Source organism: Nestor notabilis, unplaced genomic scaffold (genome assembly GCF_000696875.1).
Source record: "Nestor notabilis isolate BGI_N333 unplaced genomic scaffold, ASM69687v1 scaffold19157, whole genome shotgun sequence".
Taxonomy (NCBI): domain Eukaryota; kingdom Metazoa; phylum Chordata; class Aves; order Psittaciformes; family Psittacidae; genus Nestor; species Nestor notabilis.
In genome coordinates this window covers 353-21,368 of record NW_009938153.1, presented here as the reverse complement: position 1 = coordinate 21,368, position 21,016 = coordinate 353, and the positions used below count along the sequence as shown (strand labels likewise).

The window sequence follows — 21,016 nt, the reverse complement described above, 5'->3', positions numbered from 1 at the left end:
CCACCATCCCTGCTCATGACGGGCCTCTGGCTGCTCTCGCCTTCAACTCCACTGGCTCGAAGCTGGCAAGTGCCTCTGAGAAAGTGAGTAAGCGCCACTGCAAGCACCCTCCCTGTGTGCTCTGTGAGCCTCTGTGCTCTGCCCATGGCTGGCAGCAGGGTCCCAGGCAGCTCCAGGGCATCAGCTGCCTGCAGCATGGAGAGCAGGACCCCTTAAACACAGCCAGCACAGGAGGGGCACTAAAAGGACTCTGACTTGTACAACTCGGGTGCCTCAGGTTCAGGTTGACCCTGGCTGGCAAACAGGAGGGGCCTGTGCACATCCTGAGTTTCCTGGGTGTGTCAGGGAAAGGGCTCCCACTCTTTGCCCTGCTCCTGCATGATCTTTCCCTTTGCATGTTTTGCAGGGCACAGTCATTCGTGTGTTTTCCATTCCTGGGGGGCAAAAGCTCTATGAATTCCGGCGAGGGATGAAAAGGTCAGTTCATTCTTCTGTCAGTGACAAGTACACAGAGGGCTCCCGGAGCAGAAACGTAAAGAGAAGGACAGGGCAACGTCAGATCCTGGTGCCTTTGGCATCTTTTGCAGAAGGAAAACAAGAGTGAACATATCAGATAGAAATGCCATTGTGCCAGACCCAGCTGCCTCCGGCAAGTTGAGTGATTCAGTTCAGTGTGTCGCAGAACAGGGCGACGGCAGAGAACAGAGGTAGATTCAATCCATTCACTCTGTCCTTGCTTGTTTCTTACTTGAAATAATGAAGTCCCCAAAATCATCAGCCCAACTCTTACTCTCTCAAAGGAGGGGCTTTGAAGCTGCTAAGTCATTTGTGCAGAGCCCAAGTCTCGATGGCGGGAATGGGCTGTGGCTGCCCTTCTGCAGCCTCCCTCAGATATTTTCAGTAGCTCCATTCCCAACTTTTCCCTCTTCCCCATCCCTGTGGTTTGACACCCACTTCTGCAAGTACAGAAACTGCCATGACCGAGACACCCTGGCATTGCTGAACCTGCTCAAGAGATGCTGGATGTATCCCACTATCCAGCGCTTTGGATATCCTCCCTGGCCTTTGCAGTACCAGAAGCTTTAGCTGCTGTAGCAAGGCTGGCACAGATGTTCACTCCACAGACAACTGTGAGCAGGGACATTTCCAGCTCTCTGGCTGTTTGGCACTGGCTTGAAGCTAATCCCAGCTCTGCTGAGCAAAGGGAGTAGGGAAATGCTAGTCAGTCAGCTCACAGGCAGGCAGGGTGCTCTTCACCATGTATGGGTCTCCTTCCTCCCCATCCTCTTCTCTGTGAGCAAAACAGAGTGGTTCCCCTTGAACAGTATAAAATGAAGTGACCAGTCCTGTCTGTGCTCGGCCCTAGGTATGTGAACATCAGCTCTCTGGTGTTCAGCATGGATTCCCAGTTCCTCTGTGCTTCCAGCAACACGGAGACCGTGCACATCTTTAAACTGGAGCATCTCACTGACAGGTGAGGTGGTTAGCCTGGCTTAACCTGCCTGCCCAGGGGTGTCTGCTGCAAAGGCCTGCCTTTACAGAACTCCATTTCCTCACCACATACTCTCCATGAGCAATACCAGCTGCCAACTCTTTGGCTTTGTGTCCTGAGGGATTCACTCCTTGGAAAAGCTACACACTGCATATTCCCACTGTCAGCCTCTCCAGGCCCGCTCTGGATTTATTACTGTCCCTGTCCCCTGCCTCCTTCCTGTGTATCCAGCCAGGCTGGTGCACAGCGTGTGCAGGTGCTCCAAAGCAAGCCATCGCATATCCAAGATCAGGATCGTTTTGCACATTCCTGGTCTGTTTTGTCACCCTGATTGTGGTAACCCCACTGATGCTGCTTTGTGACCCCCCTCAGCCGGCCAGAAGAGCCTCCAACCTGGAGCGGTTACATGGGAAAGATGTTCCAGGCTGCCACCAACTACCTCCCTGCTCAGGTATCGGGCATGATGAACCAGGATCGAGCCTTCGCCACTGTCCGCCTGAACGTCTCCGGACAAAGGAACATCTGTGCCCTCTCCACGTATGTACTGACATCTGCATCCCTCTGCCTGTGAGCAAACACAGCTATCTCTGCAGAACACCACCACTGTGGCCCCTTATCTTGAACCCTGCCTGCAGAGCACGCAGCGAGGCGGGGTATGTATGTGTGTGTGTGAGTGCAGAGGTGTTTGGACTCATGATGCTTTCCTCATTAGGATTCAGAAGCTGCCTCGACTGTTGGTGACTACGTCAGATGGACATCTCTGTATTTATAACCTGGACCCACAAGATGGAGGGGAGTGTGTCTTAATTAAGAAACACAGGTAACTAGCTATACCTCTGGACACATCTGATAGAGGTATCTGATACGTATCTTCTAACAAATCAAGGGAAATTCCACAGAAAGCACAAAATGGATCTGTAGGAGCAAGAACATTAGAACTTTTTGATTTTAGCTGCCTGATCCAACAGAGGTGGATGGGAACCACATCAGCAGACAGGGACGTGGGGCTTCTTGCAGAAGAAACCAGAGCCACCTCAGATCCCTAGGCAGTTGTGGGACATCTCAGCTTTGGTGGCAGAGGTGGGCAGGCTGCGCCTTAGGAGATGCCTTCAGCGGCACAGCGCTGACCACTATGGTGGCAGGAGAGCAGAGCACCTTCTCCTGCCCTGACTTTGGGGGTAGGATGGTGTGGAGCGAGGCTGGGAGCTTCCATGAAGGAAAACCCATGGAGATGCACTCTGCAGGCACGCAGTGCCAGAGCAGAGCCTTCCCCGTGCTGCTCAGTTTGGATGCAAATTCCATTAAGCATGTAACCCCACACACACACATCTGGGCCACTTGGCTCCAGATGTGAAGCCTTTGGAGTGGGCTGGGATGGAACATGTGCTGTAAGCCAGGAGGTGGCTGACAGCCAGGAAAATGCCAGCAGCTTTTGGGAAAGCCACAGAACAAAAGCACTTCAAAGCTGCGCTGTCCAGCGCGCTCCGGCTGCCCTCAACACCCCTGACGCCCGTCCCAGAGCGGCCCAACGGAGCTGGCAGGCCAGCTTTGTCATGTGGGTTCCTCTGAGCATCAGAGGACTGAAAAGGGCCCTTGGGTCATGAGTTACGTTACATCATACTATATCTCTGCTCAAACGCCATCCGAAACTAGCCAGGGCTGCTTTTCCCATCTAGTCTGCTCCTGTTGGAAGCCTTTCGGAGCCCCCTCTGTGATCAGAAACACTGTTTGCCTTTGTAACCTAAAGCTTTTGTGGTCAATCTGCTCCCTTCTATTCTCCTGCCAGCATTGTCCTCTAGCTGAAGTAGTGCTTTCCCTATCTTCTGCTTCCCCCCTGCTTTACTTGTAGACACAATGCTCTCCTCCTCTGCAGTACTGTTAGGGCTGCAGGCAGTGCCTCGATGCAGTGATGTGGATGGGTGGTGTGCTTCAAGGAGATGTGGGTGCATGTGCTTGTCTTAGCCAGTGCTGGGGGAGGAGTGGTTTGGGTCAGAACTGACTCTTCTCCCCTCTGTTCCTCCTTTACAGTCTCCTTGGCTCAGGAAAGATGGAGGAGAACAAAGAAAACGACCTTCAGCCTCCATTACCTCAATCTTATGCAGCAACTGTAGCCAGACAAAGTACAGTGCCTTCAACTTCGACTGTGCCAGGTAAGCATCTGCTTCTTCAGGCAGGAGCAAAAAGCCACCCAGGACAAAGTGGAAAAGTCTCCCAACCTCCAAGGGTTCAACTAGAAACACCACTTGTGCAATGCAGAGTGGGACAGGACTCTCTGGAGCTCACCGGGTTCATCCCCTGCCCCAAAACCAGGCCAGGTATCTTCTGCTCTGCTTCCCGGGACCCCTTGCCAGCACGTCTGCTCCTTGTGCAGAGCTGGACCACAAACAGGCCCGCCAGCAGAGCAGTAACCACATCCGAGCTTCACGGTTTGTCAGCAGCAGCTGCTGCCAGGCTGGTTTCCAGGAGCTGAAACCATGGCTGGAGAAGTCAGATCTCACTATTTTTGTTTGGCATTCCCAAACCTGTTAACATCATACCCTAATGAGCCTCACACTGAACGGCTGCAGAAGACTGGGTGACTATCTCATTACATTGCCAAGTCTAAAGGTCCACATACAGATGTGGACCTTCCTCTGAAATTGGTGCTTACATTCATGGTGGAGGAGGAAAGCTGCTGCACCAGGAGCTAGCTATGTAGTCCACTCCCTAATGTGCAGTGTCGATGGAGAAACCTTTCTCTTCCGCAGTCCCCAGGAGCTCTGCCAAAAAGCCAGAGGAAGCAGCTCTGTGCTAAAAAGGTGCTAACAGTGTCTCTGCTGTTCGTTTCCAGCCTCCTTTCATCCATCCATCCCTATCCTTTTGTGTTTCTACTTGCACAGGTTATTCGGAGGACGGCGGTGCCCTGCGAGGAGAGGTTATCCCAGAGCATGAGTTTGCGACTGGACCCGTGTGTCTTGATGATGAGAATGAGTTTCCTCCTGTGAGCATTCGGCACCCTTAAAACTGCAATTCATGCTAAGAAGAATTAACCTCTTACAGAAGAGATACCGTTGCCCCCACCTTGTCCCAGCTCACTGTGAAGCCTAAAATAACTAATGAAGTTATAGGGACAGTGCCAGGAAAATTACACCCCACTAAATGGCAGCGGGAGATGGGGCAGAGATGATCAAGCCTAGTAACTAGAGATGGATCTGAACGAACTCGTTGAATGAAGTGCAGATGCAGATTGAAGTTCAGATCCAGATCTAACCTTTGTGCCTTGTGCAGATTTCCAGGATTACCAGGAGTAGCTTTCACTTGAGCAATACCACTCTTTAGAAATAAAAACTTAATACTCCCTGTTGCATTCACAGTCAGTTGGGTTAGTTTATGGAATGCAGCTGGAACATACCTGAACCTCACCAGTCTCTGCATGTCCAATCTAACTGAAAAGGAAACTCCTTTTCCAAGGACAATGATGAAAGGCATTAACAGAGTTTTAAACTCATTTATGATTTTTACATGGCACTTTCTTAGTTACCATTTAGAGAAGATACTGGCTTTTAAAAACCTAACTTAAGCCTGGCAGTGTCTTTCCAGTTCCTTTTCCTTGTTGTGTTAAGTATTGAACCCCTGTTGGTACCGTGCTATGATCTGGTTGTAATCAGTGGTGTCTTCATACTAGTAATGCATTAATACAGCAGAATACTGTAATGGATTTCAAGTTGTAGACTTGGCAGAGTTTTGAGTCCCTTTTACTCTGTTTTTCCATATCCTGCTGTGGAGTTTTGCCTGAAAAGGAGGAAGTAAAAACTTTATCAGGATCCCAGGATTTGTTCCATAGGCTGAGGCTGACCTCTGTGAGGCACTTTGCTGTTAACTGATGCAAGGTGTTACTGAGATAAAAAGTGACTCCCTTTGAAACAGCACTATCTAAATCCAACTCCAGTTGCCTAACCTTAGACCAGTCACCTGTTACATAACCTGCTGCAGACTGAGAACAGGATTTTTCTAGTTGTCCAACTCCATTACCCAAGAAGCGTATTTAAAATGTCTCCCTTCCTGTTCCTTCTTCCTCCTTGCTTTCTCCTTGTTTCCTCCTTCCTTGTTATGGAGGAGAAGGTGGTGGCCAAGGCCACTGGAAGTTGCAGCAGGGCCAGAGAGAAATCCTTTGCTTCCTTCTGATAAACCTGCTCTTGACCATGTGGTTTAGGGACACACAAATACCAGGGAGCAGGAACCACGCTGCTCCTGAACGAGCCTCCCTGCTGGGATTAAGCTGTATAAAAGCAGCCCCAAGCCCCTGCTGTACAACAGCAGGTACTTCCTAAAGGAACTTTGATCTCTCAGAGCCCCACGCTGTAAGGAACCTGAGCGAGCAGCTCAGATCTGCAGTGCTGGGGAGGAGATGGTGTGGGAGGGAAGGCGCTTTCCAGAAATACTCCCTGATCTGGTGACTTAGCAATTGGAGCTTCCCAGTGAAGCCTCTGCAGCCGGGACTTGGGCTTTGCCCCTCTCTTGCTGACGGTAACGTCTCTTGCCTTGGGTTAGCAGGCGGTGCGGCGCGGGCTCCCGCTGCTTTGCTGCGCACGGGTTGTTGGTCAGGATGTTTTGATGCTCTGAATTTCACTGAACTTTGCTGTTTTCTCAGTGCTGAGATATTTGGTCTCAACGAGGCGTTCCAGGGGGGTTTCAGGCATCGGTCACTTCAGTGTGGAGAAGGAGGGAGAGAAAACCTGACCTTATCCAACAAAAATGTTTTGACAGCGTTCTGCTTTGCGGAAACATGGGAAGGGTTCTGTTTGTTTTCCAGTGTGCAACAAAAAAGACATTTAAAAACCTCAAAACTTGTGACAAAATGGAATATTCGCCCGCAGCCCACGCCACGAGGATGGCTTTGAACTTAAGACATACTTCTGGAGAAACTGCAGTGCTCAGACCCAGCAGTTCCTCTCCATTTTGAAACCTCTTGCCTTCCCTTGACCTCAAGCGAGACTTCAGAGGCTCAGCTGTTAACAGGGAGGAAAAGCAGCTTCAATCTCGAATCAAAATCTGTTGCTGGTTGTCAGAAACTGCCTCTTCATTAAACAGAAGATCAGAGGAGAGATGAGAAGGCCAAGGAGGGCTCATAAAAAGTGGCCTCAACAAGAGCGAATGTGGGTGTTGCTACTGATGGTGCCGGGACTGCGGAGGATCCCGTGGTAGGAGGTTGAACATGTTCAGCTACATCTCTTGCTTGCATTGATGGGGTGGATTAAACACTCTGAGGTCCACTGTTGGCCTCACGCAGAAAGGACTCAGGTGTCACTGAGCAGGACAGCAGGCTGAGGCCTCAGGTGAGGAGAAGGCAGCTCTGTGGGATGGGAAGAGCAAACCCAGCTCTGGCTGTTTCCTGGTTACCTGCCCCAGCAGCTCCCGCTTCCCTGTGGGTTGATCAGTGTTGGCGAGGTTTCCAATGGTGTCGGGAGCTGTTGGGGTGTGCTTCAGGCCAGGCAGGGCACTGCTTGGCCAGCCCCACTTTGGGGAGCCACTGCGTGGTCAGAACAGCGTTGGGGTAGTGCTGTGAGGCTGGACACAAGGAATCCTACAGGATTCAACAAGCAGGATGGCCTGTGTGGACCTAAGGAATGGAACCAGGAGATCTTAAAACTTCTGGATTCAATAGGAAAGGTGATCTCTTCCAGCAGAATGCTCGGTGCTTTTCCAGGCATACATCATCCATCCTGTACTTGGCTGCACGCTGAAGCTCGTCAGCTTGGGGACCAGAGGTGATGTGGAGGCTTCATCAGGACAACCATTTCATTAACTCAGACTGGATTGCACTCAGCGGGCAGCTCTTCAAAGACAGCTTCTCCTCACTGATACACAGCCTTTAAAAGCATCTCTTCTACATCGATCACTGGCTACCTCCAGGACTGTTTCCAGAGGATGCTGCTGCAGAGGGTGGAAGGAGACCCCCCCAGCAGTGCAGCTCCCACTGACGCCTGCTCCTAAGAAGGATGTACAGGAGCACGAGCTCCAGCAGCCCATCAGTGCCCCAGCGTGGGGTCCACACACATCCCACTGCTCCAAACCACTCCATACAAGTGACCGGGCTGCAGATGCATCTCTGGCTCCGTGGGACTGGTGTTTGCCCAGGTTCTTCCTTGCTCCTTGCTGGATGGTGGTTCTGTTGCACCATCATTAATGATTTCAAGTGATCTTTTCAACAGTTGGCTGTTAGCAGAGGAAAGGCCATTTATTTTGCAGTGAAGCTCTACTCGTAATCGTGTTTCACAGGGGATGAGCAAGTTGGGCAGAACCTGACTGGCCTCTTCTTCCTCACAGCAGCCTCTCTGGTACTAGACAGGCATTTTGACAGCTGGGGCTTGCAGGATTAAACTCATCAGTGGGATATGTGCAATCCAGTGCCAATGCTTGTGCCTCAAAACCAGGCAAGTGATGGTCCTGAAGCCCATGGAGAGACAGATCCCAGGAGAAGGAGCTGGCACAGACCCTCCTATAGCTCGGGCTGTGGGGCTCACATAGCACCGCTGCAGGATGCAGGTCATGTCCAGGATGGAGCTGATAAAGGGGAGATCTGTGCCTTGGCTCGTGGTTGGTGTCCACCAGTAGGTGCTCATCTCATCCAGGGTCTCCAGCCTCATCCCATGGCATTAGTAGCTGATGTGAAGTCGTTCAGGGTCCTCGCTGCTGCCTGTTCTTCACGCGCCTGCTTTACTCTTTCTCTCAGAGGCTTTGCTGATACTTGGGCTGAGCTTCCCCTCACCTAATCCAGTCTAACCTGTTGGTGTTTATCTCTGGGCTCCACCTGGAGACCCCAGAGAGATGCGGTGATGCACAACGCACACCTTTCCCTTCCCACCATGCCAGGAGCTCAGCTTTAGGGGATGAATTAGGAAGGCAAAAGGACTTGACCCCAGTGACTGATCTCCTGCAAGCGCTCAGCCCAGTGCCAGCTAGAGGCAAGACACACTTAGCACCAAACCAGATGGCTCCTGTTCCCAGGACTGTAAATTTGGGGAGGGGGAGAGTAAATAAATAAAACCACCCACAAATCCTCCTTTGAATGGAAAGTAAAACACGACAGGACACCCCCCACCCACTTCTCCTCCCATGTGCGTAAACCCAACTTGAAACAAACCCTGTTGCTGGGAAAAGTAAGGCCGTTCTGTTTTGATTTTGGTAGATAATCTTGTGCCGTGGAGGTCAGCCGGGCAAAGCGAAGAGGTCATGATGAGAAGCAAACATCCGCGCGTAGGACGGCTGATGGGAAGCGCCTTGGAAAAGCCGGGAATGTGGAAGAACAGATTTGGGAGTCCCCAAGACGAGAACAAATAAGTAAAACCCAAGGTGGGCCACTGCTTTTTTGCTATAGTAAGTGAATACCTGGCCCCTGGTTTCGGTTCCTGTCTGGGGGGTGCCTGTGTACTGTGTGCACATCGCTATATTTAACAATCCATATGTTAGAGCCACAGTGTAAATGCTAATTTAATCAGATTTGTATGTAACCAGGATTTTATATACCCATTTGTCCCTTTTCTAATTTATGCTGGTTTATGTGTATAAATGTACTTAGAGGAAGAGATATTAAACTTATGTCTTTGTACAGTATCTACATACTATTTTACCCAGGCAAAGTATTTTTGCAGTGATTTTAGAGATGCCATTTGCTATATTGAAAGACAGAATAAAGTCACGCTCTGTCCCTTGCAGCTCCTGCTGTTCTTTGTGGGGCCCTAAAGATGTCAGTCTTGATTAAGTGCTGTGAGTGGAGAGTGGGTTTGGGGAGCTGGTGGTGGGTGCTGCTCCCACACCCCCCGACCCACGTCCATACCAGTCCGTGGCTTGTCCAAAGAGAGATCTGTGTATGTAAATCAGAGCCCAAAATTGCTTCAGAAAGCCCTCACTCAGCTTCTGAGAAGTCCCAGGGGTGTCTTAGGTTTCAGTTGCACCTTTGATTTTGCCTTTGCATCTGCCCAGAATAGCCTTCTAAGAGCTGCTTCACCCCATCTGCACCCCTGGCATTGCCCGTGAGGAGGGTGGCACTAAGGGGAGCCCAGGACCCTGTTCTGTTATAGCTGGGTCTTTAAGATAACCCCATTAATGAACCTCACTTGCTGGGGCAGGGGCTCCATTTCCCAGAGCACTGGCCTTGTGCCCGCCAGGATCTTCTCTCTTAAGCCAATGGACTTCAGTGTCTCAGCACCAAAAGGGAGCCCCCAGCCGCTCCTGTAAGGTGCATTCTAGAGGAAGGCCAAGCAAATATCCCAGAGGAATTCTCTCCCAAATCCATGTTTCACAGAAGGTGGTTTAAATCCAAGACCTGGCTCTTTCCCAGGTAGAGCCCTACAAAAAGCCTGTCTCTGTCCATGTGCCTACCAGGTAAAGCAGTGCCCTGCTCTGCTGTGGGCACAGCCCTGCTCCGTGCGCTCACACGGACCCACAACTGAGCTAGTGCTTCATCACATGGAGCAAAGGGGTGCACAGCCCCATCCCTCCCAGTGGCCAACCTCCAGCCTGGAGCCACAGCAGTCCCGTTCACAGGCTCAGGAGCGGAGCAGCCGGGGCAGCCATTCACTTAGAGACACAGGAGTCGCGTTGGTCTCCTCTCCATGCGATGGTCCCTCGCGGCTCCGTGAGCTCCGGGTGCGTGGCACCGACAGGCCACGTGCTGTGGGTCACAGCAGGGCGTCACGGCCGGGTCCTTGGAGTAATCTGCAACCGAGGTGTTGTCTGTTGCAATGTCCTCCAGGGCCTGGGCATAAGCCCTGCTGATTGCAGGCAGCACCTCCTCGTACTCTCTGGATGCCATGTCCAGAGGCTCCTGCTCTTGGATATCGTGATCCATGCGTGGCACCGACAGGCCACGTGCTGTGGGTCACAGCAGGGCGTCACGGCCGGGTCCTTGGAGTAATCTGCAACCGAGGTGTTGTCTGTTGCAATGTCCTCCAGGGCCTGGGCATAAGCCCTGCTGATTGCAGGCAGCACCTCCTCGTACTCTCTGGATGCCATGTCCAGAGGCTCCTGCTCTTGGATATCGTGATCCAGATTGAAAATGAGGGGGGTGATGCTCGGCCGGCCCGGTGCTCCCATCACAAGCCATTGCTCCTCCTAGGGAGGAAATGAGAGGAAATACTGAGTCCCACAGTGCCCTCGATGATCCTCTGTCTGTGATGGCCCAGTCCCACCATGTCCCGGCTTCGGGAGCCTGGGTCTTGCTGCTAGTCCGAGAGTGCTCCTGGGGCCAACAAAGCCATCATGCAGACACAGGTGAACACATACTTACTCCTCACTGGGGTTGCTCTTACTTGAATTAACCTGAGTTGGTTGTTACCTGTATTTGCAGTGAACCAAGAATTCCACAAGCTTTTTCCCAGATTTTATGATCAATAAAAGGCCCCAGTACCTGTGGTGTAAAAGGCCTTGTACTGAGCCAGCCGCAGCGCCTCTATCCCACCATCCTTCCCAGCTGCCCCACTGTTGGGATGGAGCAGAACCTGAAGAAAGAACAGAAAAGGGCCCATCAGCCCACTGCAGAGTGAAAACTGCTCTGTGAGACCCGCTCCCTGCCCAGACAACATCACATCCCATCCATGCACACATTTAGACACCATTTAGCCCCCGGACTGTGAGTAACCAACTGAAATTTGGCTGCTGAAGGGTGAGGGAACAGCAGAAGGGCACTGGGAAACAGCAGCATCTCCCTGTGCCAACCTGTCCCTGCACACAGGACACCCCGAATTCACCTCCCCAGACCAATTCGACTGCAAGAAAGTGATCATAAAGGTGTGAGAGCTTCCAGCAGCACAGGGCAGAGTATTTCGGAGCAGGGATGTTCTCTCTGTCACCCACCACTGCTCTGTGCCAAGGAGACACCCATCTCCTCGCTGCTCTCAGCTCAGTTAACTGCAGGGACATCTAAGGGAGCCAGATCCCTGCCTGGGGCCAGCAGCAAGCCCCAAGCTGAGGGTGAGCTCATGCGACGGGTAGGTGAGGTGCTGGAACATCGCTCCCGGTCCATCATCCCACCGCTGACTCACCCCACTGTGCGAGCGCTCCCTTCCCTAACAACAGCCATCCCGGCACAGGGAACGCGGCTGAGGAGGAAGGGAAGAAGAAGGGAAGGGTGGGTCGAATCCCACTCTTTGAGTAATTAGGACACTTGATCCGTGCAGGACGCCTGCTTTGGCACAGGGGAGCGAGAAGACAAGTGAGCTGGACGGTTCGGCGGGCTCCTCCGTCAGATAGTATCTGCTGTGGAGCCAATGGCTTCGTTGAGGGGTGAGTCACTTGAGGTTTCCTCCCTGGGAATTGAGTTTAAAAGTGATTCAAGAAATTTCCACTGTGCTAAAAATCAGAAACATCTGCTGCAGTCGTAGGGGCCAAGCTCAGGAGCAGCGTGAGCAGCGCAGCGATGCCTCAGCAGGTGCCCGGCGTGTCCTTAGCATCATACAACCCCAGCCTGGTTTGGATTGAAGGGACCCTAAAGCTCCTCCAGCTCCAACCCCCTGCCCCGGGCAGGGACACCTTCCACTAGAGCAGGTTGCTCCAAGCCCCTGTGTCCAACCCGGCCTTGAACACTGCCAGGGATGGGGCAGCCACAGCTTCTCTGGGCACCCTGCGCCAGCGCCTCAGAACCCTCACAGGGAAGAGCTTCTGCCTTATCTCTAACCTGAACTTCCCCTGTTTAAGTTTAAACCCATCACCCCTTGTCCGATCACCCTGGGGGGCTGGTTGGTACCTCCCCAAGACACGCCAGGATTCAGCATGGGGGGTGATTTCTGGATGCTTTCTGCTTCCTTTATCACCTTCTGTTGCAAAGTAAATTAACCAAAAAATCACCTTTTGGAATCTGGATTAAAAATCACGTTTAGGGTTAAAAAATGAGGCTGTGAAGTGGAGGAGGTGGTGCAGTGCAAGCTGCAAGGGAAAGTCCTGCTACACAGCCCCCTTACACTCCTTGGTTGGAATAAACCAGCTCCAAGAAGAAATCAGGAAATATTCAAGGGCCCATGAAGGTACCAGGAACTGAACCAATCCTTCTGCTTCCAGCCCTAAAGCTGTGCCTGCACCTTTAGCAGCACAGCTGGGACGCTGCCATCCCAGTGTAAAGGCACTTAAACCTCCTTCACCACCACCAAGCACGTTCCTAAACCTGCCTCACAAAGCCCCACGTTTAGAAAATCTATTCTAATTTACAGCATAATTAAAGAGCTGGTTTCGACTGAGCCCTTTCAAGGAACATTCCCAGGTCTGCAACACTTCTATTGATCCCTGACTTCGTTATTTTAACTGAAAGAAACATAGAAAAGGGGGGAAAAGCCACTGTCTGAGCTCTGGGCTGTTTAAACACCCCCCTCCACCATGAAGCTCATGGAAAGAGCTTATTTGTGTGACACTTGTACCCTTGACACGTTCGGGGATGTGTTTATTTTCACTGCAAACAGCCTTGCTCAGAACAGGACCTCGGTGTCACCCCAGCCCCATCACAGCCTGCGCCGGCGCGGGGTGCACAGGGGCGCTGAGCAAGGTTACACTGGTTTATCCCAAGGGACCCCAGTTAGGGAAGAGGCTGTTGGGTGGTGGGATGAGCAATGGAGCTGCTTTTGGAGGACCTGTGACAAGGAAAACCCTGCAGCACCAAAGGGGGGGCTGCTACCAGCGCTCACAAGTGGGGATGAAAGGCAGGGAAGGGGGGGAGCAGGGACCTGCACTTGCTTCCAATCACCACATGAAGCTGGAGCTCGTGGGTGCTCTGTGTGTGAACCCAAGGTTGGATCCATCCCATCCCTGGATCCATGCCCTGGGGATGCTCATGCTACAGGGAATGGCAGGAACAACCCGGCTGCACCCACTGGCTCCCAGCCCCACAGGGGTTAATTCACCCCTGATTGCAGAATAAACCCCCCCACAAAGGGCTGGGGTGATGCTGGGGAAGCCACGGAGCTGGTGGTGAATTGTAACTCAGGACTTCATTCCTTGGTCTGAAACACACCGGAATGGCTGGCACAGGCCCCGACACACCGGAATGGCTGGCACCGGCTCGTATCCCTTTGCCCTGACACCCAGCAAACCATTGCTCCCAGCAAACCACCATTCCCAACAAACCATCACTCCCAGCAAACCATCACTCCCAGCAAAACCCCCATCCCGACGCCACAGGGGCACTAAAAGAGGGTTAATGGTGAGGAGCACGAGGAGCACAGTGGAGCTCGCTGGCCGCATCCCATCCACTTCCCTGCTTTCCCTCACGGTTCAACAGAGGGTTCCATAAATACGAACCAAATACCAAACCCCTGATGGACACAGAAAGCAAATCCAGGACCCCCACTGGGAGCTGGCTCGTGGTGCTCGCAGGAGGGTGGACTTGAAAAGCAAACTTTAAAAGGCTTTATCTGTGGTGCTGCTGTTAAAGTCACTTCTTTTTTTACCCTTTTTCCTTTGGTTCTGCACCAATCTCGTGGCACCCTGACAGAAGAGCATCACCACTTGGTTCTGCTGTCAGCAGCTCCTATTGTATGGACAGAGAGCTGCAAGGTACAGGGTGTGCTGCCCCACTTCAGCATCAGTGATAACAAAGAGCTGGGAGAAGGAAGACTTCCTTATGCCTTGATCTGGCATATAAAATAGGATAAATAAGTGGATACAGCTAGGGCTGAGCCCCTGGGATCTTTTCTTTCCCACACTGATGCACCTTCCGGATGCCGGCAAGCCCAAGCATCCCCCTGGATGGCAGCCCTGGGACAGCAGGCACAGGCAGGCACAGCAGGATGTTGTTCTTACCTGTAATCCCAGGTTTATGAGCAAAGCATAAAACAGTTAATCCAAAAGCCCTTTTACCCGAGTACCCTGAGTCTTGGTACAGCACCGGGCTGTCTGCGGCCATCCTCATCCTCCAAGCCAGGAGCACGATGCTCCCACAACCCAGCACATCACCTTTCCATCCCCATATGGATGCTCAGGGGTGATGGGATCTATTGTAAGGAGGGGGATAGCACCAGGGGGGGTCTCTGCCTTACCTTATGCCCCACATCCGACCACCCAAAGAGCACCGGAGACACATCCAAGCCATCAAAGCGCCTGTTCGGGGGAAGCGCCGCCCCAGCCAGAGCCACCAGCGTAGGGAAGATGTCCAGAGTGCTGCGGAGAGAGGTGCCACATCAGAGCAAGGAGCAAAGATCCCCGCGGGGTCCCCCCAGCTCACCCGCAGCCCCTGGGCACTCAGTGCACTGTAACCGGGAAGTGCTTTAGTGGGGGGAAAGCAGCTTCTCAGCGCCCACCCCAAGAGCAGAAAAGGTTAAAGCCGGCTCCAAGCAGCGGCTGGGCCCTGGCAACACTCACATCACTCACCTCCCGCCCCGGCGCCGGCGCCTAGCCAGGCGCTGCGGGTTCAGCCAGGATCTGCTGCTCCCTGTGCCCAGCGAATCCCGCACCCGCAGGTCAGGATCAGCCCCCACTTTGTCCCTTGTGGGAAGGCAGTGGGTCACCCCCCGGGGAAAGCGCTGGCACCGGGAATTTCGATGCCAATGGGAGCAGATCCCGTGGACCCAGTTAAATGTGGTCTCGCTCTTGCAGGAGCCGAGCGGCCAGGGTGGAACGTGAGAGCGGAGCTGCTCGGCGCGCACCAAAGCACCCGTCAGCGTTTCCACCCGCAGGGGCCTCAGCCACTAAACCAGCGCTCAGGGCTCAGCCTCGGTCGCTTCCTGATGTGGAGGGATGCAGGGAAGGAGCGGGGTCCCTCCGGATCCATGGGGATGCGGAGGGACAGTCTCTGCTTTCCCGCCTGCTGCCTGTGACTCTGGGGATGGAGCTTGGCCATGGCAATTCGCCACCACCCAGCACATCCCCATGGCACGGAGGGGCCGTGGGTCGAGCAGAGTCATTGCTGGGGGGGGACAGGATGCTCACAGCCCCCCGTGTCTGACCCTCACCCCACACATCCCACTCCCGCGATGCGCAAGTGTCCGTCCCACCACCACCGATGGCACAGGAATGATGAGCTGGTGCTGAGCACCCAACAGGGCCTCAGCCTGCATCCCTCTGGCTGCAAACCCCTCGTGCCAGCAGCTCGGGGGTTGCTCCAGTCACTGGAGGAGGTGAAAGCACCAGATCCCTCAACTTGGGGACCTCAGGGTGCTACCATGGTCCTGCCACCGCACTTGTCCTGCCCAGTGCGTGATGGTGGCTCCGTGAGCAGAGAGAGGGAAGAGCCCGGGGATAAGGGCCCCTGGTTCTCTAACTCAACACGTTTCCATTTAGCTGAGCAGCTCGGGGGTTGCTCCAGTCACTGGAGGAGGTGAAAGCACCAGATCCCTCAACTTGGGGACCTCAGGGTGCTACCATGGTCCTGCCACCGCACTTGTCCTGCCCAGTGCGTGATGGTGGCTCCGTGAGCAGAGAGAGGGAAGAGCCCGGGGATAAGGGCCCCTGGTTCTCTAACTCAACACGTTTCCATTTAGCTGCTAAGAGACGGAGGGAACAATAAGCACAAACACTGCGGAGCTGCAGCCCCGGTACAGCGCTTGTGGAGCCGAAGGAATTCCGGCTCCCCGCTGGGTCCAAGGCAGGGCACATCCCGGCCAGCACCTCACCCGAGGTCAGCCCAGGGGCACCCAAATGACAGCCCAGGGCAGGCCCTGGTGAACGTGTGCTGGCCCCGGGGTGCTCAGCACCATCAGTATCTGGCCCTCAGCATGGTGCGCACGGACCAAGGAGCCTCAACCCATGGGATGGGTCTGCTGGAAATAGAGGTGGGAAGGACATGATTGAGGGCAATGGTGGGTGAAGATCCCCCTGGCCACAGGCAGATAGAGCCAATGGAAAAAGGCATAAAAACGCACAGATTTTGGTCAAAGCTGGGCTCAAAGCAAACACCTCGGCAGCAGGCACATCCTGAAGCTAGGGAAGGTTGCGTGCGGGGAGAGGGAAGCCACGCTTCCAACCCTGCCCTGGTCAAGAAAGGCTTAAAACTCACTCCAACATCCTGCCACCACCCCGAACATGGAGAGAAAAGGGTTTGGGAGCACCCAAGGACAGGCAGCTCCCTGCCTGCTTTGCTGGGATGCGCAGGCCGGGCACGAATACTGCCCTGCCTGGCGGTGAGGAGCTGCAGGCAGCAGCAGGCAGCTGAACCAGCAGTGCCCACACACATACCCGCCTGCCCAACCTGCCCAGCCACGCTGGTGCAATGTGCCCCTCCACCATCCCACTGACCTATTTCTTCCATGCCCTACTTTGGGATCGGGACAGGGACGGGCAGAAGCGCAGCTCCGACAATTAACTATGATTAAGAAGGGCTGACGGGGCAGTTCCCTGCAGAAGGCAGCGTGCAGGTGCAGGTCCAGGGCATTGCATCAGCGCTGAGAGCTGGCCCCGGGGCGCGCTCACCCTCTCTCACCCCTCCGCTCCCGGCGCGGGAGGACGCGATGCCAAAGCGATGCTGGGAGAGGCACAGCCCCGACCAGGCGCTTCTGCAGACCCCATGTCAGCGTTTTCATAACCTCAGGGGCAGAAGGAGGCTCACGCAGGGAGTTAACACCTTCCCTGGCCCAGCTCCTGCCCTTCCCGGGGTATCCCACCGTACAGAGGACGCTCCTCGCATGCGGCGGTCTCCCAGCTGTGTCTGCACACTGATTTCGTTCTCTTCATACCAGGTTTTTGGTCTTCCCCATCAGCCTTCAACTGCCCTATTTCACGTGCTTGCTCTTTGAGGGGTGTCTAAGTGCAGAGAAAAGCCACGTGCCCTGACATGCTGTGAGCACCAAGCAGCCCCTGCCCTCAACATCCCTCAGAGAGCTGGGCTTGTTCAGCTCCGGGGAGAACTCAGAGCAGCTCCAGTGCCTAAAGGAGCTACAAGAAACCTGGAGAGGGGCTTTGGACAAGGGATGTAGGGACAGGACAAGGGGAATGGCTTGAACCTGCCAGAGGGGAGATTGAGATGAGCTCTTGGGCAGAAGCTCTTCCCTGTGAGGGTGCTGAGGCGCTGGCACAGGGTGCCCAGAGGAGCTGTGGCTGCCCCATCCCTGGCAGTGTTCAAGGCCAGGTTGGACACAGGGGCTTGGAGCAACCTGCTCTAGTGGAAGGTGTCCCTGCCCGTGGCAGGGGTTGGAGCTGGAGGAGCTTTAAGGTCCCTTCAACCTAAACCACTCTGGGATTCTATGATCCCTCTGCATCCCTCTGCATCCCCTGTCCAAAACTCAAGCCATGGCCGGGACCACAATGGTGACACCTTATTGAGGATAAGCCATCACTCGTGCCCCCAGGCTGGGTCCCAAACAGGAGCTGGCATCACCCTGCACCACCCGGGCATGGCCCCATGGCGATGCTGGGCCATGGAGGACACTGGGTGCACTGTGTCTCCTGGGGAGCTACAAAGCCACTTCCCGAGCACCCAACGTGCAGCACAGCCCGTGCTGCCACAGCTTCATGCGCTTCCAGCTGTCCAACCTGCTGGGCTGGAGCTGGGAAATGCAGGAGATAAGGGTGAGGAGATAAAGGGAATGCCTGGGCTTGGCGGCAGGGCTGCAGGAGGCTGGTGGGACACGGGATGGGGACAGGCACTGGTTCTGCACTGTCCAAGCGGGCACAGGTTGGCAGCTCTGCCCCATGTCCCAGAGGTCGAGCCACAACCCCCGCCACCATAGAAGGGTTTGGAGGTGAAACCCAATGGGTGCTGTGAGCTCCCCATCCCCATCCCCTCTACCAGACCTCAGCTTACGATCCAACCTTCCCCCACTTGCAAAATCCCACCTCCCAGAGCTGCCCTCAGGCCATGTAAGGAGTAAACGGCTCCAGCTTATCCCATGGACTTCAGGAACACCCAACGCCTCCAGGGGCCACCAGTCAGGACCAACTCCCAGCAGGTGGAATGCTCTTTCCCAACACCCATCAACCCATGGCCCCACCACCCTGACCTCCACCATTGCTTGCTTTAAGGGATAAAAGGGGACAGAGCATCGCCCCACACTTCTCTACCTGTGGCCCCCTGATCCCCACTGCATTTGCTGCAAGGGAGGGCTGTAAAGAGGGGCGCAAGTGCTGCAAGGGAATGATGCAATTGATGCACAAAGAGGTGTAAACTGCTGCATGAAGAGGTGCAAACTGCTGCATGAAGAGGTGCAAACTGCTGCACTAATGCCCCTTCCATGTCACCCACTCCAGTGAGGCCAGGAGCAGGAGGCTGCATCCATTCCCCACCGCTCCCATCCCAGCCGCATCCTGCATTGATTGCAAGCTCCATCTCCCCATCCAGCCTTTCCCACAACCGCACCCTCCTCCACATAAAGTCATTCACAAACCACAAAGCCTGAGCCTGCTTCTTGGTGGGGAGAGGGAACATCGTCATCTTTTAATTAACGGGAGGCACTCAGCCACCGCGGCCGGGAGGCACACGGAGCCCAACGCCAATCCACCGCCGCACAAAAAGCCCTTTCAACTCCTCTTTGCTGAAGCATTAAAGTCTTACAGGCTTGGGAGAGGACAAAAGTACAGAGCCTGGCACAAGGCTGGCAATAACCAGCACAAGCAGCTGATGCAGCCAAAATCCAGGTCATCACCTAGGTCCCGGTGTGGGGATGGTGTGTCCTTCCCAACGGGGCTCTTACCTGAGCAGGGCACGGCTTGTCCGCTTGGCAGGGATGTGGCCGGGCCAATACACCAGTGCTGGGACCCGGTGCCCTCCTTCCCACGTTGTTTGCTTTGCTGAGCTCCCACCTGCAAGAGAAAAGGGCAATGCTCAGCATCCTGCTGCTCAGGAGCATCCTGCTGCTCAGGAGGCAATGGGAAAATCCCAGGGCTTCCCTGGGAAAGGAGCTACTTACAGGCAGAGATGGGGTAAACGACCCCCAAGGAGGATGATTTCGCTGGAGAGGGTCAGGGGAGGGAGAGGAGTTGCAGGGAACAAGAAATAGGGAAAGGGAAAGGAAAGGGAGCCTCCTTTGGCACTGCTTTGTGTTTGTCCTCTGCTTCGTGTTTGTCCTCTGCTCCAGTGAGTGGTGAGAATTGCAGCCAACTGCCAGAGCAGCCACATTTCCACCCACTTCTGGTGTCAGGTGAGAACACGGAGCAAGTGGGAAATGTAGGAATTTATGCCAGGGGATTCAAGAGCCCTTGTAGGTGCCCTCTGCGTGGTGGAGCACCAACAGCCCTCCCAGCCTGCTGAAACCTGCTTCATTAAAAGCACCATCCTGTTGATAACCCTCCTAGTGGTTAATTAGCCTGTTGTTGTTTTCCTGTCATCACCCAAAACTGCTGTGCCTTTGGGTTTGAGATGCATGGCATGGGGAAGCTGCCCGGTCCTTTCCTCCACTGAAATGCTGAGCAACGAAACAGGGATCCTGAGCAAGAAAACAAGGGTGCTGAGCGCTGAAATAGGAGCACTGACCACCCAAACGGGTGTAAGGGTGCCAGAGAGCCTCTGCTTTGGCTGTAGCCCAAAGGGCCCCAGGCAGCTGGGGGGGGAGAGGGGCTGGGAATGGGGCAAAGAGAATATCCCGACCTGATTCACGGAGCAAACTTCCCAGGCAGAGCCTTTGTCCTCCCGCCTTTCAGCGTGCACATGGCAACGGCGCGCGCCCAAAGCCATTTCCTCTGGGCAGAGCCAAGAGAGAGGCGACGACGTCCCTTTGCTCCTCTGTGTCCCTGTGCCCATTCCCAGCCTGGCCGGGCCTCCCTGGAAATCACTGCCTGGTGCTACAGGCACGTGGGCTGATCCTGCGCTCCCGAGTGATGCTGCTGCATCCGTGCAGCCACAGCATCGGTGCTGTGGTGCCAGCAGCACTGGGAATAGTCCAGGGAAAAGCTTCCTGACCCCGCTGCCCGTCCTGCTGCACATCCAGGTCTTTCCCACTCATCACCCAAACTTCTGGTGGTTTTTCCCTTATGAACATCACTTTGGGGCCTGCAGCAGCGGGACAAGGCCAGCACCGGGATCTCTTGTGGCTATTGGAAATGGGATAGTGCTTCTCCCATGCCCCACGTGTGGCTTTAGCGAGTGAGGTGCCTCCCCTGCCTTCAGACACCGCAGGAAGTTACAGCAAGTACAGCAATTAACATCAGCCCCCATCTCTGCACGTAGATGAAATAACTCATTGAAAGGCTGCTGCATTGAAAGCTGAACTGAGCATTCCCATGCTGGGATGAAACCCCTGGTCCTGCTCCCTCTCCCACGGGTCCTCAGTGCAGGGACACCAGGTCTGGACCGTCCCAAACCTGCCTCAAAACACACCCAGTATCACTTCCCCAAAACATCTCCATCCCAGCACCCCATTAGCCAGGATATTGTCCCCAGGGTTGGAGATGGGGTTTTGGGGTGGGTTGGGGGCTACGGGAACCTCCCCAACCAGAGAAGGGGGCAGCACACACGGACGTGCTGCTCTCTCCCAGCTCCAGTGACCACTCCAAATCAATGCAAAACATCCCTGGAATTTGGGTTGGACCCTAAAAGGAAACGCCAAGGTATGTGAAATGTATAAGCTATGTGGAACATATAGAGCCCGGAGCAGCCCATCCTCGCCTGCTCCTCAAGGGGCTGTTCCCCTCGGG

General features: G+C 54.4%; 2 protein-coding genes across 2 annotated transcripts in view; one reads left to right on the top strand and one right to left on the bottom strand.

Moving 5' to 3' along the window:
- The window catches only part of WIPI1 (WD repeat domain, phosphoinositide interacting 1), a gene marked incomplete at its 5' end in the record, with an annotated part of 19,275 nt that extends 10,089 nt beyond the window's left edge, over positions 1-9,186 (top strand). Inside the window, 8 exons of the mRNA XM_010019195.1 lie at positions 1-83; positions 407-477; positions 1,367-1,474; positions 1,865-2,029; positions 2,205-2,312; positions 3,521-3,642; positions 4,372-4,472; positions 8,661-9,186. The exon at positions 1-83 is cut by the window's left edge and continues 10 nt beyond it. Coding sequence (XP_010017497.1) covers positions 1-83; positions 407-477; positions 1,367-1,474; positions 1,865-2,029; positions 2,205-2,312; positions 3,521-3,642; positions 4,372-4,472; positions 8,661-8,708 — 806 coding nt within the window. The remainder of the gene's footprint in view (positions 84-406; positions 478-1,366; positions 1,475-1,864; positions 2,030-2,204; positions 2,313-3,520; positions 3,643-4,371; positions 4,473-8,660) is intronic.
- Positions 9,187-10,020: 834 nt separating this feature from the next.
- On the bottom strand, positions 10,021-19,186 carry LOC104409355 (arylsulfatase G-like; the record flags this gene model as incomplete). The annotated part of the gene is given in 6 exon segments (XM_010019194.1): positions 10,021-10,145; positions 10,273-10,538; positions 10,540-10,585; positions 10,881-10,971; positions 14,494-14,614; positions 19,078-19,186. Coding segments are annotated over 6 exon segments (758 nt in total), but the record flags the coding sequence as incomplete, so codon positions are not given.
- Positions 19,187-21,016: the final 1,830 nt, after the last annotated feature.